Source organism: Bufo gargarizans, chromosome 3 (assembly GCF_014858855.1).
Source record: "Bufo gargarizans isolate SCDJY-AF-19 chromosome 3, ASM1485885v1, whole genome shotgun sequence".
Taxonomy (NCBI): Eukaryota; Metazoa; Chordata; class Amphibia; order Anura; family Bufonidae; genus Bufo; species Bufo gargarizans.
In genome coordinates, this window is record NC_058082.1 from 552,624,705 (window position 1) to 552,640,230 (window position 15,526).

Consider the following 15,526-nt stretch of genomic DNA (forward strand, 5'->3'; position numbering starts at 1 on the left):
TACAGAATGCCAAAATAACACAACAGAGTGCCCAAATAATACTACAATAGAGTGCTCAGATAACACCACAATAGAGTTCCCAAATAATACAACAAAATGCATAAATAGTACAACAGAGTGCCCAAATAATATCACAAAAAAGTGCCCAGATACTAATACTATAGAATGCCCAAATAATACAACAGAGTGCCCAAATAATACTACAATAGAGTGCCCAAATAATACAGCAACAGAGTGTCTACATAATAATGCAAGAGTGGACAAAAATTTTGCAATAGAGTGGCCAAATAATACCATAATACGGTTCCCAAATAATACCACATATGAATACCCAAAATATCATAATAGTAGCAAAAATACCACAACTGGACTGTCAAACACACAACTAGAGAATGCCAAAATTATACAGCAGCAGAGGACCCAAATAATACTGCAATACCGCAGTGCCTCGAAATATTGCAATAGAATTCCCAAATAATATTGCAATGTGTGTAAAAAAAATAATACCACAATAAAGTCCCAAAATACTTTACCACATGTTCCCAAATAATACCACAATACATTACACAAATAATAAGTAACAGAGTGCCCAAATAATACCATAAGAGAGTGCCTAACAGTGTAGTACATAGAGAAGTAAGGGCCCCATAGCAAGGATCAAAACAGGCCTCCCACACAGGACAGAAGGGGTTCTCCCTAAACCCTTTTCAATTATCTTTGGGCCATTTTTTCACTGCCTCATTTTGCTAAAAGTCCTGACCAAGTTTCCCCCCCCCCCCCCCCAGTAGAAGAGGAGACGATCCCAACTGGGCCCCCTCTTGCCCTGGGCCCTATAACAGTTGCATGGTCGGCCGCTATGGTAGTTACGCCCCTAGTGCCTAAATAATACTACATTACAGTACCCAAATAATACCATAGGAGAGTGCCTAAATAATACTACAATACAGTTCCCAAATAATACCATAAGAGAGTGCTAAATAATACTACAATACAGTACCTAATAATACCTTAAGAGAGTGCCTTAATACTACAATACAGTACCCAATAAAACCATAAGACAGTGCCTAAATAATACTACAATACAGTACCCAAATAATACCATAAGAGAGTGCCTAAATAATACTACAATACAGTACCCAAATAATACCATAAGAGAGTGCCTAAATAATACTACAATACAGTTCCCAAATAATACCATAAGAGAGTGCTAAATAATACTACAATACAGTACCTAATAATACCTTAAGAGAGTGCCTTAATACTACAATACAGTACCCAATAAAACCATAAGACAGTGCCTAAATAATACTACAATACAGTACCCAAATAACACCATAAGACAGTGACTAAATAATACTACAATACAGTACCCAAATAATACCATAAGAGAGTGCCTAAATAATACTACAATACAGTTCCCAAATAATACCATAAGAGAGTGCTAAATAATACTACAATACAGTACCTAATAATACCTTAAGAGAGTGCCTTAATACTACAATACAGTACCCAATAAAACCATAAGACAGTGCCTAAATAATACTACAATACAGTACCCAAATAACACCATAAGACAGTGACTAAATAATACTACAATACAGTACCCAAATAATACCATAAGAGAGTGCCTAAATAATACTACAATACAGTTCCCAAATAATACCATAAGAGAGTGCTAAATAATACTACAATACAGTACCTAATAATACCTTAAGAGAGTGCCTTAATACTACAATACAGTACCCAAAAAAACCATAAGACAGTGCCTAAATAATACTACAATACAGTACCCAAATAACACCATAAGACAGTGACTAAATAATACTACAATACAGTACCCAAATAATACCATAAGAGAGTGAGTAAATAATACAATACAGTACCCAATAATACCATAAGAGAGTGCCTAAATAATACTACAATACAGTACCCAAATAATACCATAAGAGAGTGCTAAATAATACTACAATACAGTACCCAATAATACCTTAAGAGAGTGCCTTAATAATACTACAATACAGTACCCAATAAAACCATAAGACAGTGCTTAAATAATACTACAATACAGTACCCAAATAATACCATAAGACAGTGCCTAAATAATACTACAATACAGTACCCAATAATACCATAAGAGAGTGCCTAAATAATAATACAATACAGTACCCAAATAATACCATAAGACAGTGCCTAAATAATACTACAATACAGTACCCAATAAAACCATAAGACAGTGCCCAAATAATACTGCAATACAGTACCCAAATAATACCATAAGAAAGTGCCTAAATAATTCTATAATACAGTACCCAATAATACCATAAGATAGTGCCTAAATAATACTACAATACAGTATCCAAAAAATACCGTAACAAAGTGCTCACATAATATTGCAAAATATTCCAATAGCGTTCCCAAATAATATCACAAAGTACCCATGTAAAACAAGAGCCCAAGTAAAGTACATAAATTCATACATGTATATGCTCCCAGCCTGCACATAGACGCACATAGCTCTCTACATACATGTGAGTATTCACTACATATATTTACATACCGCAGTAACCCACACATGCATATACAGTACTACGTCCTTTCTCCTCTCTCTGCTGCTATCTGGACAGTAGGGAAGAAGAGCAGATGGCGGAAATATTTGTGTTATGCTATATATATATATTGAAGCATCTGGCGGTAGCAGCAGTTCACAAACAGCAGTCGGGGGTATTTGTGAAATTACCCCCCATTTATTATCCACAGTAACTGTGATTACAGAACATATTACGCCACCGCAGAGGGGTGAACTTTTATATCCAGGACTGGTGTGGAGCGTGTCCAGATAACTGTAGAGCGGCTCCCTGGTGCTCCCTTTGGCACCCAGCACCTCATACCCCTCCAGTCCTCCGCAGATACCCCCCTGAGGCCACCCACAGAGATTATAGTGCTGCTCACTACAACGCTCTTGACTTTGCAGACACAAGGTGCCCGTGGACTCTAGGGTGAGGGAATCATGGTGGGCCCTCGTGTGCTTCACATCCAGCTTGAAGGCTATAGAGAATGCCTATTCAGGTCACCCCAGGTCCACCACGGCCAGGATGCCATAGCATCTTTGAAGGCTTCTGTTGATGTTCCTCAACCGCTGAGATCTTCTCTCCGTAACATGTTGACTTCCACTACTGACCAAGGAAGGAGAATATAATAGAAGTCAATAAGTCCATGTAAACACAAGAACCATCCTTGTTTCTCATGGCAGCTCTTCCACTATAGATTGTGAGGTCTCTGGGCCAACGAACTGGCCGGAGTCCTATCATACAGAGCGTTAAAACGAAGAAAGTAGTCCTCCTGAGCATTATGATACACCGGCTGGAAGGAAAACACAAAAATACCCAATTAAAGTGGCATATATTGCGATATTTTACCTTACAATTCAGTGATGTCATTATTGGGGGCGGGGCAGTGACAACCACTTATTCTCATGAGGGTAAGACTGGAAGTCACCCTTGATAAATATCAGATAGTCAAGTAAATAAAGTGCGGATCTAATAGGCGTTGCCAGTCAGCGCAGATGGCGCCGGGAGCCGTGAAATTTGGATGGACCCTTTAAATCTATTATTAATAGATACCCTATACCATAAGGCACAATAATAGAAATCCTTCATGTAGGATAATATTTTATGACATAATATACACTGTATGTTACATCACACAGAAATCCAGAAGTCTACTATGAATCGCTAAGGGTTAAAGGGCGTGTATACTTATTAAATCCAATTTCGTTTCTTTCTCCAATGCATTTAAACAAACAAAATAAAGCAACTTTGCCGATAGCAATGATGGTCGGTCTCCTCCGGTTTTGTGTATACAGCCGCTATGCAGATCTATGCGTCTCCATGGTTACAGACTACAAACAATCCCTGCGCAGTCTGGCCCTGCACTCAGGTATTGCTCTCTCGCGTTCTTCTTCATGACTGCAGGATCAGACTACACAGGGGGTTTTGTAGTCTGTTACCATGGAAACACAGGGCTGCACAGAAGCTGTATGTACAGAATGGTAGCATCCCCGGGGCACAGCTACAGGAGGTGCAGAGGAAACAGATGCATCTGATCCCTGGTGTCTGAGGAGGCCAAAAGATACCTCCGTCACATAAGAGGGCCCCAGTGTTATGGGGGTCCTGGACAAATTATGCATTTGATGCCAGGAGGTGTAAGTTATGGATGTGAGCAGGGGGCACTTGGCATAGGAACAGTGTACATCACCGATCCGGGGCAAACAGAGATAATGGGGGGAGGGGGGATTTGCAGTTATTTTCACAAATATTAATCACAAGATCCTGCAATTTTCCCTTTTTGCAATAACAGTTTGTGAGTATAAACGACTTACCTCTTCCTTCTCATTGTCTTCCGGGCTGGTCTGGTGAATCTGAGAGGGAATTGTGCTGCAAAAGGAAAAATGGTTAAAACTGATAAGAAATAAAACCACAAAACCTTATATCATTTATTATACTCCAGTCACATCCAAAGAGAAAACAAGACAATTCCCCCTGTATTATAGGAGCTTAGCTGCCAGCAGCAGAATAGTGAGTGCAGCTCTGGAGTATAATACAGGATGTAACTCAGGATCAGTACAGGATAAGTAATGTGTGTACACAGTGACTGCACCAGCAGAATAGTGAGTGCAGCTCTGGAGTATAATACAGGATGTAACTCAGCATCAGTACAGGATAAGTAATGTATGTACACAGTGACTGCACCAGCAGAATAGTGAGTGCAGCTCTGGAGTATAATACAGGCTGTAACTCAGGATCAGTACAGGATAAGTAATGTATGTACACAGTGACTGCACCAGCAGAACAGTGAGTGCAGCTCTGGAGTATAATACAGGATGTAACTCAGGATCAGTACAGGATAAGTAATGTATGTACACAGTGACTGCACCAGCAGAATAGTGAGTGCAGCTCTGGAGTATAATACAGGATGTAACTCAGGATCAGTACAGGATAAGTAATGTATGTACACAGTGACTGCACCAGCAGAATAGTGAGTGCAGCTCTGGAGTATAATACAGGATGTAACTCAGGATCAGTACAGGATAAGTGATGTATGTACACAGTCACTGCACCAGCAGAATAGTGAGTGCAGCTCTGGAGTATAATACAGGATGTAACTCAGGATCAGTACAGGATAAGTAATGTATGTACACAGTGACTGCACCAGCAGAATAGTGAGTGCAGCTCTGGAGTATAATACGGGATGTAACTCAGGATCAGTACAGGATAAGTAATGTATGTACACAGTGACTGCACCAGCAGAATAGTGAGTGCAGCTCTGGAGTATAATACAGTATGTAACTCAGGATTAGTACAGGATAAGTCATGTATGTACACAGTGACTGCACCAGCAGAATAGTGAGTGCAGCTCTGGAGTATAATACAGTATGTAACTCAGGATCAGTACAGGATAAGTAATGTATGTACACAGTGACTCCAGCAGCAGAATAGTGAGTGCAGCTCTGGAGTATTTCTTGTTTCCTAGTATCAGATATGTAATACTGCTGGTAGTGTCCTGGGTATTAGAGGTCCACAGAGGGAATTTAACCGTTTTGCCCCCAACATGTATGTAACGACATGTAAAATTTCCATTAGGGGGTCACTTACTTGCGCTTTGAACAGAACTTGCAATAAATTATTCCAGCTATTAAAATCAGCATGACGAGCGCTCCAATTACTGAAGACGATATGTAAATGGAGGCAAAGTGGGAGGAGTCTGAGGAGAAAGTAAAGAAACAATGACTCAAGTTTCCTCAGTCTTTATTGAAATACTAAAGCTCCTTAAAAAGGGTTCTCCGGGAACGATAAAAAATGGCCGCCACAACCTGTCCTAGAATGTGAGCAGGACGTCAGAGCTGCCTTAGGGGGTGAGGGGTCGGGGCCTCATTACACTGCTCTACAATAGATGGTAATGATGTGATCCTGCCTATGATATGCCAGTATGGCTGAGCAGCCTGACAGGAACACTCACCAAGTGCCGGGCACCTCTGTAAGTAGGGGCAGCCAGCCCTGCTCACACTATGGGACTGGTTTCTGGCAGACATTTTAAATAATTCCCAGAGAATCCCTTTAAGTAGAATCAGTAGGACGGTTAGCAGGTACCAGGCATTGCATTCAGGGAAAGATATAGAAATAAATCCCCCTTAAGAACAGTGTCATTGCCTTATCTCGCAGCAGATAGTAGCCTCTGCTCCCTGCCTACAGGATCCCTGTAAGTGTAGAAGGGAGGAGGGAGATGCGGCTGCAGCTGAATGCTGTGAGAGAGGAAAGGGAGCAGCAGAGGGAACATCCGATCTGGCAGAGAGCACACAGCTTATCTGCCCCCCCACTCAGCAAATATAATAAACTGTATCAGATAAATACACTTCTTTCTTCACTTACCGGTTTCTTGCTCAAACTAAACTAAAATAATGTGTCCCGAGAGAATGAGGCAGGGTATCAGCTCCCCTCCATACACATTTATGGACAGCATGTAATCTGATTATTTAGTCAGCTGGCAGTCTACCTAACATAGTAACATAGTAACATAGTACATAAGGCTGAAAGAAGACATCTGTCCATCTACAAACCGGATTCCAAAAAAGTTGGGACACTATACAAATCGTGAATAAATACTGAATGCAATGATGTGGAGGCGCCAACTTCTAATATTTTATTCAGAATAGAACATAAATCACGGAACAAATGTTTAATCCGAGTAAATGTACCATTTTAAGGGAAAAATATGTTGAATCAGAATTTCATGGTGTCAACAAATCCCCAGAAAGTTGGGACAAGGCCATTTTCACCACTGTGTGGCATCTCCCCTTCTTCTTACAACACTCAGCAGACGTCTGGGGACCGAGGAGACCAGTTTCTCAGGTTAAGAAATAGGAATGCTCTCCCATTCTTGTCTAATACAGGCCTCTAACTGTTCCATCGTCTTGGGCCTTCTTTGTTGCACCTTCCTCTTTATGATGCGCCAAATGTTCTCTATAGGTGAAAGATCTGGACTGCAGACCGGCCATTTCAGTCCCCGGATCCTTCTCCTACGCAGCCATGATGTTGTGATTGATGCAGAATGTGGTCTGGCATTATCTTGTTGAAAAATGCAGGGTCTTCCCTGAAAGAGATGGCGTCTGGATGGGAGCATATGTTGTTCTAGAACCTGAATATATTTTTCTGCATTGATGGTGCCTTTCCAGACATGCAAGCTGCCCATGCCACACGCACTCATGCCACCCCATACCATCAGAGATGCAGGCTTCTGAACTGAGCGTTGATAAAAAATTGGGTTGTCCTTGTCCTCTTTGGTCCGGATGACATGGCGTCCCAGATTTCCAAAAAGAACTTTGAATCGTGACTCGTCTGACCACAGAACAGTCTTCCATTTTGCCACACTCCATTGTAAATGATCCCTGGCCCAGTGAAAACGCCTGAGCTTGTGGATCCTGCTTAGAAATGGCTTCTTCTTTGCACTGTAGAGTTTCAGCTGGCAGCGGCGGATGGCACGGTGGATTGTGTTCACTGACAATGGTTTCTGGAAGTATTCCTGAGCCCATTCTGGGATTTCCTTTACAGTAGCATTCCTGTTTGTGGTGCAGTGTCGTTTAAGGGCCCGGAGATCACGGGCATCCAGTATGGTTTTACGGCCTTGACCCTTACGCACAGAGATTGTTCCAGATTCTCGGAAGCTTCGGATGATGTTCTGCACAGTTGATGATGATAGATGCAAAGTCTTTGCAATGTTTCGCTGGGTAACACCTTTCTGATATTGCTCCACTATCTTTCTGCGCAACATTGTGGGAATTGGTGATCCTCTACCCATCTTGGCTTCTGAGAGACACTGCCGCTCTGAGAAGCTCTTTTTATACCCAATCATGTTGCCAATTGACCTAATTAGTGTTCATTGGTCTTCCAGCTCTTCGTTATGCTCAAATTTACTTTTTCCAGCCTCTTATTGCTACTTGTCCCAACTTTTTGGGGATTTGTTGACACCGTGAAAATTTTAATCAACGTATTTTTCCTTTAAAATGATACATTTACTCGGATTAAACGTTTGATCCGTCATCTACGTTCTATTACACATAAAATATTGACATTTGCCATCTCCACATCATTGCATTCAGTTTTTATTCACAATTTGTTTAGTGTCCCAACTTTTTTGGAATCCGGTTTGTAGTTCGGCCTGTTATCCTGCAAGTTGATCCAGAGGAAGAAAAAAACAAATGTGAGCTAGAAGCCAATTTACCCCACTTTAGGGGAATAGAAAATTCCTTCCCGACTCCAATCAGGCATCAGAATAACTCCCTGGATAAACGACCCCTCTCTAGTAGCTATAGCCTGTAATATTATTACGCTCCAGAAATACATCCAGGCCCCTCCTAGACTCTATTAGTGAACTCCCCATCACCACCTCCTCAGGCAGAGAGCTCCATAGTCTCACTGCTCTTACAGTAAAGAGCCCATAGTCTCACTGCTCTTACAGTAAAGAGTCCATAGTCTCACTGCTCTTACAGTAAAGAGTCCATAGTCTCACTGCTCTTACCGTATAGAGTCCATAGTCTCACTGCTCTTACAGTAAAGAGTCCATAGTCTCCCTGCTCTTACAGTATAGAGTCCATAGTCTCACCGCTCTTACAGTATAGAGTCCATAGTCTCACCGCTCTTACAGTATAGAGTCCATAGTCTCACTGCTCTTACAGTATAGAGTCCATAGTCTCACTGCTCTTACAGTAAAGAGTCCATAGTCTCACTGCTCTTACAGTAAAGAGTCCATAGTCTCACTGCTCTTACCGTATAGAGTCCATAGTCTCACTGCTCTTACAGTAAAGAGTCCATAGTCTCCCTGCTCTTACAGTATAGAGTCCATAGTCTCACCGCTCTTACAGTATAGAGTCCATAGTCTCACCGCTCATACAGTATAGAGTCCATAGTCGCACCGCTCTTACAGTAAAGAGTCCATAGTCTCACCGCTCTTACAGTATAGAGTCCATAGTCTCACCGCTCTTACAGTATAGAGTCCATAGTCTCACTGCTCTTACAGTATAGAGTCCATAGTCGCACTGCTCTTACAGTAAAGAGTCCATAGTCTCACTGCTCTTACAGTAAATAGTCCATAGTCTCACCGATCTTACAGTAAAGAGTCCATAGTCTCACTGCTCTTACAGTAAAGAGTCCACAGTCTCACTGCTCTTACAGTAAAGAGTCCACAGTCTCACTGCTCTTACCGTAAAGAGTCCATAGTCTCACTGCTCTTACCGTAAAGAGTCCACAGTCTCACTGCTCTTACAGTAAAGAGTCCATAGCCTCACTGCTCTTACCGTAAAGAGTCCATAGCCTCACTGCTCTTACCGTAAAGAGTCCATAGTCTCACTGCTCTTACCGTAAAGAGTCCATAGTCTCACTGCTCTTACCGTAAAGAGTCCATAGTCTCACTGCTCTTACCGTAAAGAGTCCATAGTCTCACTGCTCTTACCGTAAAGAGTCCATAGTCTCACTGCTCTTACCGTAAAGAGTCCATAGTCTCACTGCTCTTACCGTAAAGAGTCCATAGTCTCACTGCTCTTACCGTAAAGAGTCCATAGTCTCACTGCTCTTACCGTAAAGAGTCCATAGTCTCACTGCTCTTACCGTAAAGAGTCCACAGTCTCACTGCTCTTACAGTAAAGAGTCCACAGTCTCACTGCTCTTACCGTAAAGAGTCCATAGTCTCACTGCTCTTACCGTAAAGAGTCCATAGTCTCACTGCTCTTACAGTAAAGAGTCCACAGTCTCACTGCTCTTACAGTAAAGAGTCCACAGTCTCACTGCTCTTACAGTAAAGAGTCCACAGTCTCACTGCTCTTACAGTAAAGAGTCCACAGTCTCACTGCTCTTACAGTATAGAGTCCATAGTCTCACTGCTCTTACAGTAAAGAGTCCACAGTCTCACTGCTCTCACCGTAAAGAGTCCATAGCCTCACTGCTCTTACCGTAAAGAGTCCATAGTCTCACTGCTCTTACCGTAAAGAATCCTCTTCATTCTTTATACATAGTAATTAGATTGACCCTTAGTCGTCTTTTTTCTAAAGTGAATAACCCTAATGCTGATAATCTTTCAGAGTACTGTAGTTGCCCCATTCCAGTTATTACTGTAGTTGCCCTCCTCTGAACCCTCTCCAGCTCTGCAATGTCTGCCTTGTTCACAGGAGCCCAGAACTGTACACAGTCCTCCATGTGTGATCTGAGTAGTGATGTGTAAAGTGGCAGGACTATGTTCTCATCACGGGCATCTATGCCCCTTTTGATGCAGCCCATTATCTTATTGGCCTTGGCAGCAGCTGCCTGACACTGGTTTTTGCAGCTTAGTTTGCTGTTTATTAAAATTCCTAGATCCTTTTCCATGTCAGTGTTACCGAGTGTTTTACCATTTAGTATGTACGGGTGACTTGCATTATTCCTACTCATGTGCATAACTTTACAATTGTCAGTGTTAAACCTCATCTGCCACTTCTCTGCCCAAGACTCCAATCTATCCAGATCCCTCTGTAGTAGTATACTGTCCGCTGTAGTATATATACAGTATACTGTCCTCTGTAGTATATATACAGTATACTGTCATCTGTAGTATATATATACAGTATATTATCATCTGTAGTATATATACAGTATACTGTCCTCTGTAGTATATATATACAGTATACTATCATCTGTAGTATATATATATATATATACACAGTATACTGTCCTCTGTAGTATGTACACAGTATACTGTCCGCTGTAGTATATATACAGTATACTGTCCTCTGTAGTATATATATACAGTATACTGTCCACTGTAGTGTATATACAGTATACTGTCCTCTGAAATATATATATACAGTATACTGTCCTCTGTAGTATATATATATATATATATATATACAGTATACTGTCCGCTGTAGTATATATACAGTATACTGTCCTCTGTAGTATATAGATATATATATATATATATATATATATACAGTATACTGTCCTCTTCCCTGTTAATTACTTTACAGTTTAGTGTCATCTGCAAAAATTGATATGTTACTGTGCAAGCCTTCTACAAGATCATTAGAAAATATATTGAAGAGAATAGGGCCCAATACTGACCCCTGAGGTACCCCACTAGTGACCCCTCCAGTACTGACCCCTGAGGTACCCCACTAGTGACAGTGACCCCTCTAGTACTGACCCCTGTGGTACCCCACTAGTGACAGTGACCCCTCCAGTACTGACCCCTGAGGTACCCCAGTAGTGACAGTGACCCCTCCAGTACTTACCCCCGAGGTACCCCACTAGTGACAGTGACCCCTCCAGTACAGACCCCTGAGGTACCCCACTAGTGACAGTGACCCCTCCAGTACTGACCCCTGTGGTACCCCACTAGGGACAGTAACCCCTCCAGTACTGACCCCTGAGGTACCCCACTAGTGACAGTGACCCAATCTGAGTGTGTACTGTTAATACCCACCCTCTGTTTTCTATCACTCAGCCAGTTACTTACCTACATACAGACGTTTTCTTCCAGTCCAAGCATTCTTATTTTATATACTAACCTTTTATGTAGTACAGTGTCAAATGCTTTGTAGAAGTCCAGATACACGACATCCATCTAGAACTTACCTCCTCATAGAAACTGATTAAATTAGTTTGACATGACCGATCCCTAATGAAGCCATGCTGATATGGCGTTATCTGCTTATTTTTATTGAGGTCCTCCAAGATAGCATCTCTTAGAAAACCAAACAGTTTACCCACGACGGATGTTACACTTACCGGCCTATAGTTTCCAGGCTCTGTTTTTGGACCCTTTTTTAATATTGGCACCACATTTGCTATGCGCCAATCCTGTGGAACACTCCCTGTCAGTATAGAGTCCTTAAATATCAGAAATAAGGGTCTGTGACATTACTTACTTCTCTTAGGATACGCGGGTGTATGCCATCTGGTCCTGGCGATTTGTCTATTTTAATCTTTTTAAGATGTTGCTGTACTTCTTCCTGGGTCAGACAGGGCACTTTTCATGGGGAATTTACTTTTACATTCTGCATTTCATCTGACAGTTTATTTTCTTCAGTGAATACAGTGGAGAATTTTTTTTTTTTTTAATAGCTTTGCTTTCTCCTCATCGCTCTCTGCAACTCCCTCCTCATTACTCTGTAGAGGGATGAGACCTTTAGATTTATACTTTTTACCATTTATATAATTATTGAACATTTTAGGGTTAGTTTTACTCTCTTTGGCAATTAATCTCTCGGTCTCTAGTTTGGCCGCTTTTATTTGTTTTTTACATATTCCATTTTTTGAGGACTTTGTTCCAGTTAGTTAGGCCTATGGCCTCTCTTAGTTGGCTAAATTTGGCTTTTTTGAAGTTTGGTATTTTTGTTCCTCTCTGTAGAAACGCTCTTTTGAATGATAATTGGAAGGTTATTACTTTATGGTCACTATTTCCCAGGTGTCCCCCGACCTGCACGTCTGTTGTTCTGTCAGGTCTATTGGTTAATACTAAGTCCAGTATGGCCGTCCCTCTAGTTGGGTCCTGAACCAGTTGGGAGAGTTAATTGTCTTTGGTTCTTGCCAAGAACCTGTTTCCTTTATGAGATATACAAGTTTCAGTTTCCCAGTCTATATCTGGGTAGTTGAAGTCCCCCATAATAACCACCTCATTATGATTTGCCGCCTCGTCTATCTCGTTTAGTAGTAGATTTTCTGTGGACTCTGGTATATTAGGTGGTTTATTATAAACGCCTATTATAATTTTATAACAAGACACGGAGGCTCCTATTGCATCAACTCTCTTTACTGTCCACCATAGCAGCAAAGAAGGAACAGTACAATCAGAAAAAGAAACCATAGCAACCAGCTCCACCCCTACATCCCAGTATATATGAGCTCAACCCCCCTGGGATCCTCCTCTTTCTTTGCTGCTACCATGGCAGATAAGTACCTCTGTGCCTCAGCTCGTGGTTTTAGTTGTTAATGTATTTTTTGTGATATATATCTCTCTATGATTTTGCTCCTTGTCTTTTCCCTTTTGGGTTACTATATTATCCTAATTATTGCTTTACTGGTTTTTCCTCACCTTTTCCTTATTTTTCCTCCCTAGTGCTCTGCCCGCGATCTCGCGAGACCCGCCATTTCATCTTCTGGTCTAGCACAAGCTACATTGCCCTGCAGTGCCGATCAGTGCCTGGTTCTGCTCCTTTAATGAGTCCACTATCCCACAGCCTTCTTTATAAGCTAATTCCTTTGGCTTAGTCCCTTATTAGCGTTTTTCTTCATTCACAGGTGGCTTGCTGCCCTGCCGGTTTTTCCTTTCCTGTGGTCTGGGGTGACTTACTCCTGCCACAGTGTTTCCTCATCATGTCTGTACGGAGCTCTAGCACTGCTCCTGCTCAAGATAACCTCCCAGCGGTTCAGGGTTCCCCAAGTTTAGATAGCAGGGTAGACGTCCCTCATCCTGACATACAGAATACTATGTTGCACCAATCCATATCTAACGCGATAATCGCGGCTATGGGCTCTATGTCATCTGCCCTGAGACAATCCATCTCTCAAGCCATTTGCGCGCAGTCTAGCATGTCAGCCCCAAGTGTTATTATGCCCTCAGCCTCCAGAACATCTAGGAATGATGGTCAAAACCCATCCCATGATCACGCGGTTGTCCCGCGGAAAAGAGCCTGCCCATGCCAGGCAGAAAAATCTCGCGAGAAGAAGTCGGCCAGGACACAGCCTGAGCCAGAGTCTGATTCCGAAAGGGAATCCATTGAGGAGGCACTAGAGGAGTCTACATATGACTCACATGAGGAATTGGCTGATGTGACGGTAGATCCTTCACCTTTAGGAGCTCTTCCCATAGCGTTAACAGCCACGGCCACCCCTCTGGAGGAACAGGCAGTACAGGGGGACCTTCTGGTCGACACTTTGGGGGAACCACTATTTAACCCAGAAGAGCTCCATCACCCCCGCTCCGCAGAGTGGCTCCCAGCTACACACGTGGCTTAATATTTGGAGTCTAAGATACGCGCTCCTTTAAGCAAGGAGTCGCGTAACAAATTGCGTGCGGAATGCCCGTGACCATTAATCCCTCACAAAATGTGTGAGACCCCCACAGTAGACCCCAAAATGGTGCAGTTCCTCTCCAAAACGGGGTTTAACCCTAAGAAAGGATTAGATTCAGCCCTTAGGGCCGTCCAAGACAAGCTCCTTGACATTACAGGCCCGCTTGCTAGAATCTTTGATATGGCCGAGTACGCCAAAGCTGAAGGTAAACTAGTGGATCCAGTGGAGTTGGGAGAATGGATCCAAAGGGCAATTTGCATTACAGGGAACGTAAACACTTCCCTGGCCATAGAGAGGTGCAAGGCCATAATAATGAAAGTGGAGCCTAACCTTTCCAATCTGGCTTTATCAGAGGCGGGCAAAGAGGCCCAGGGCCTGTTATTTGGAGAGTCCTTTATTTAGGAATTGGGGAAGTATGTCGGCGCTTTTACAGCGCTGGACAAAGCCCAAACTTCCATGGGGAAGGTTTTCAAATCTCGTTTTTCTGGAAGGGCTGGCAGCTCCAGGGGCCGCCTGTCCGGCCGTTCCGGTTTTCATTCCCGCAGCACGGGAAGAGGCTCCTATGCATACCGATCCTCACTACAAGATCAACGGCATCAGCCGTCATTTTTCCCTTCAAGAGGCACCCCAGGACGATCCAGAGGGTTTTGAGGAGCTCCCAGCTCAAGGCGACCAGTGGGTAAGTCCCAATCTTCCTCCTCCTTTACATTCTTTGATAAATTGTGTAGGGGGCAGACTCCGATTCTTTTTTCATGTCTGGTCAGGAATCACCTCAGACCCATGAGTTCTGAACACTGTCAGGGGCTTTACTATAGAACTTATAGACTCCCCGACCCTCCTGCCTCGCCCCCCTCCAATACGGATGTCCGTGCCGGCTCAGCATCAGCTTCACTCGGAGCTGAATGAACTGTTTCACAAGGGGGCAATAGAACGCGCTACGACGCGCCCCGAGGGCGTTATCAGCAATATGTTCCTTGTAAAAAAGAAGGGAGGCCAGATGCGCCCCGTCATCAATTTAAGACCGCCAACTTCCATAGTACAATATCGTCACTCCAAGATGGAGGGCATCCATCTGTTACGGGACATGCTCCTTCCCGGCGACTTGATGGTCAAGTTAGACCTCAAAGACGCGTACTTGACTGTCCCGGTGTCTCCGGTCTCCAGAGACTTGCTCCGTTTCCGGTGGGGAGAGCAGATTTGGCGTTTCACTTGCCTGCCATTCAGTCTCTCTTCCGCCCCTTGGTGCTTCACCAAAGTGATGAAGCCAGTGGTGGCCTGGCTCCGCAGCAGTGGAGTCCGAATGATAATCTATTTAGACGACATTCTCATCATGGCACAAAGTCCCTCTATTCTTTGCATGCATCTCACCATGGCTGTCAATCTTCTCTCGAACCTAGGGTTTATCATAAATCAGGAGAAATCTTGCCTGACCC

At 42.9% G+C, this 15,526-nt stretch overlaps 1 protein-coding gene across 2 annotated transcripts in view; it reads right to left on the reverse strand.

The window, feature by feature from the left end:
* Nucleotides 1–2,711: 2,711 nt before the first annotated feature.
* LOC122930636 overlaps nt 2,712–15,526 on the reverse strand; it is a 51,724-nt gene continuing 38,909 nt past the window's right edge. For both annotated transcript variants that reach the window (XM_044284147.1, XM_044284146.1), the window contains 3 exons: nt 5,652–5,760; nt 4,379–4,433; nt 2,712–3,360 (listed from right to left, as the gene is read on the reverse strand). In XM_044284147.1, coding sequence (XP_044140082.1) covers nt 3,259–3,360; nt 4,379–4,433; nt 5,652–5,760 — 266 coding nt within the window. In that variant the 3' untranslated portion in view covers nt 2,712–3,258. The remainder of the gene's footprint in view (nt 3,361–4,378; nt 4,434–5,651; nt 5,761–15,526) is intronic.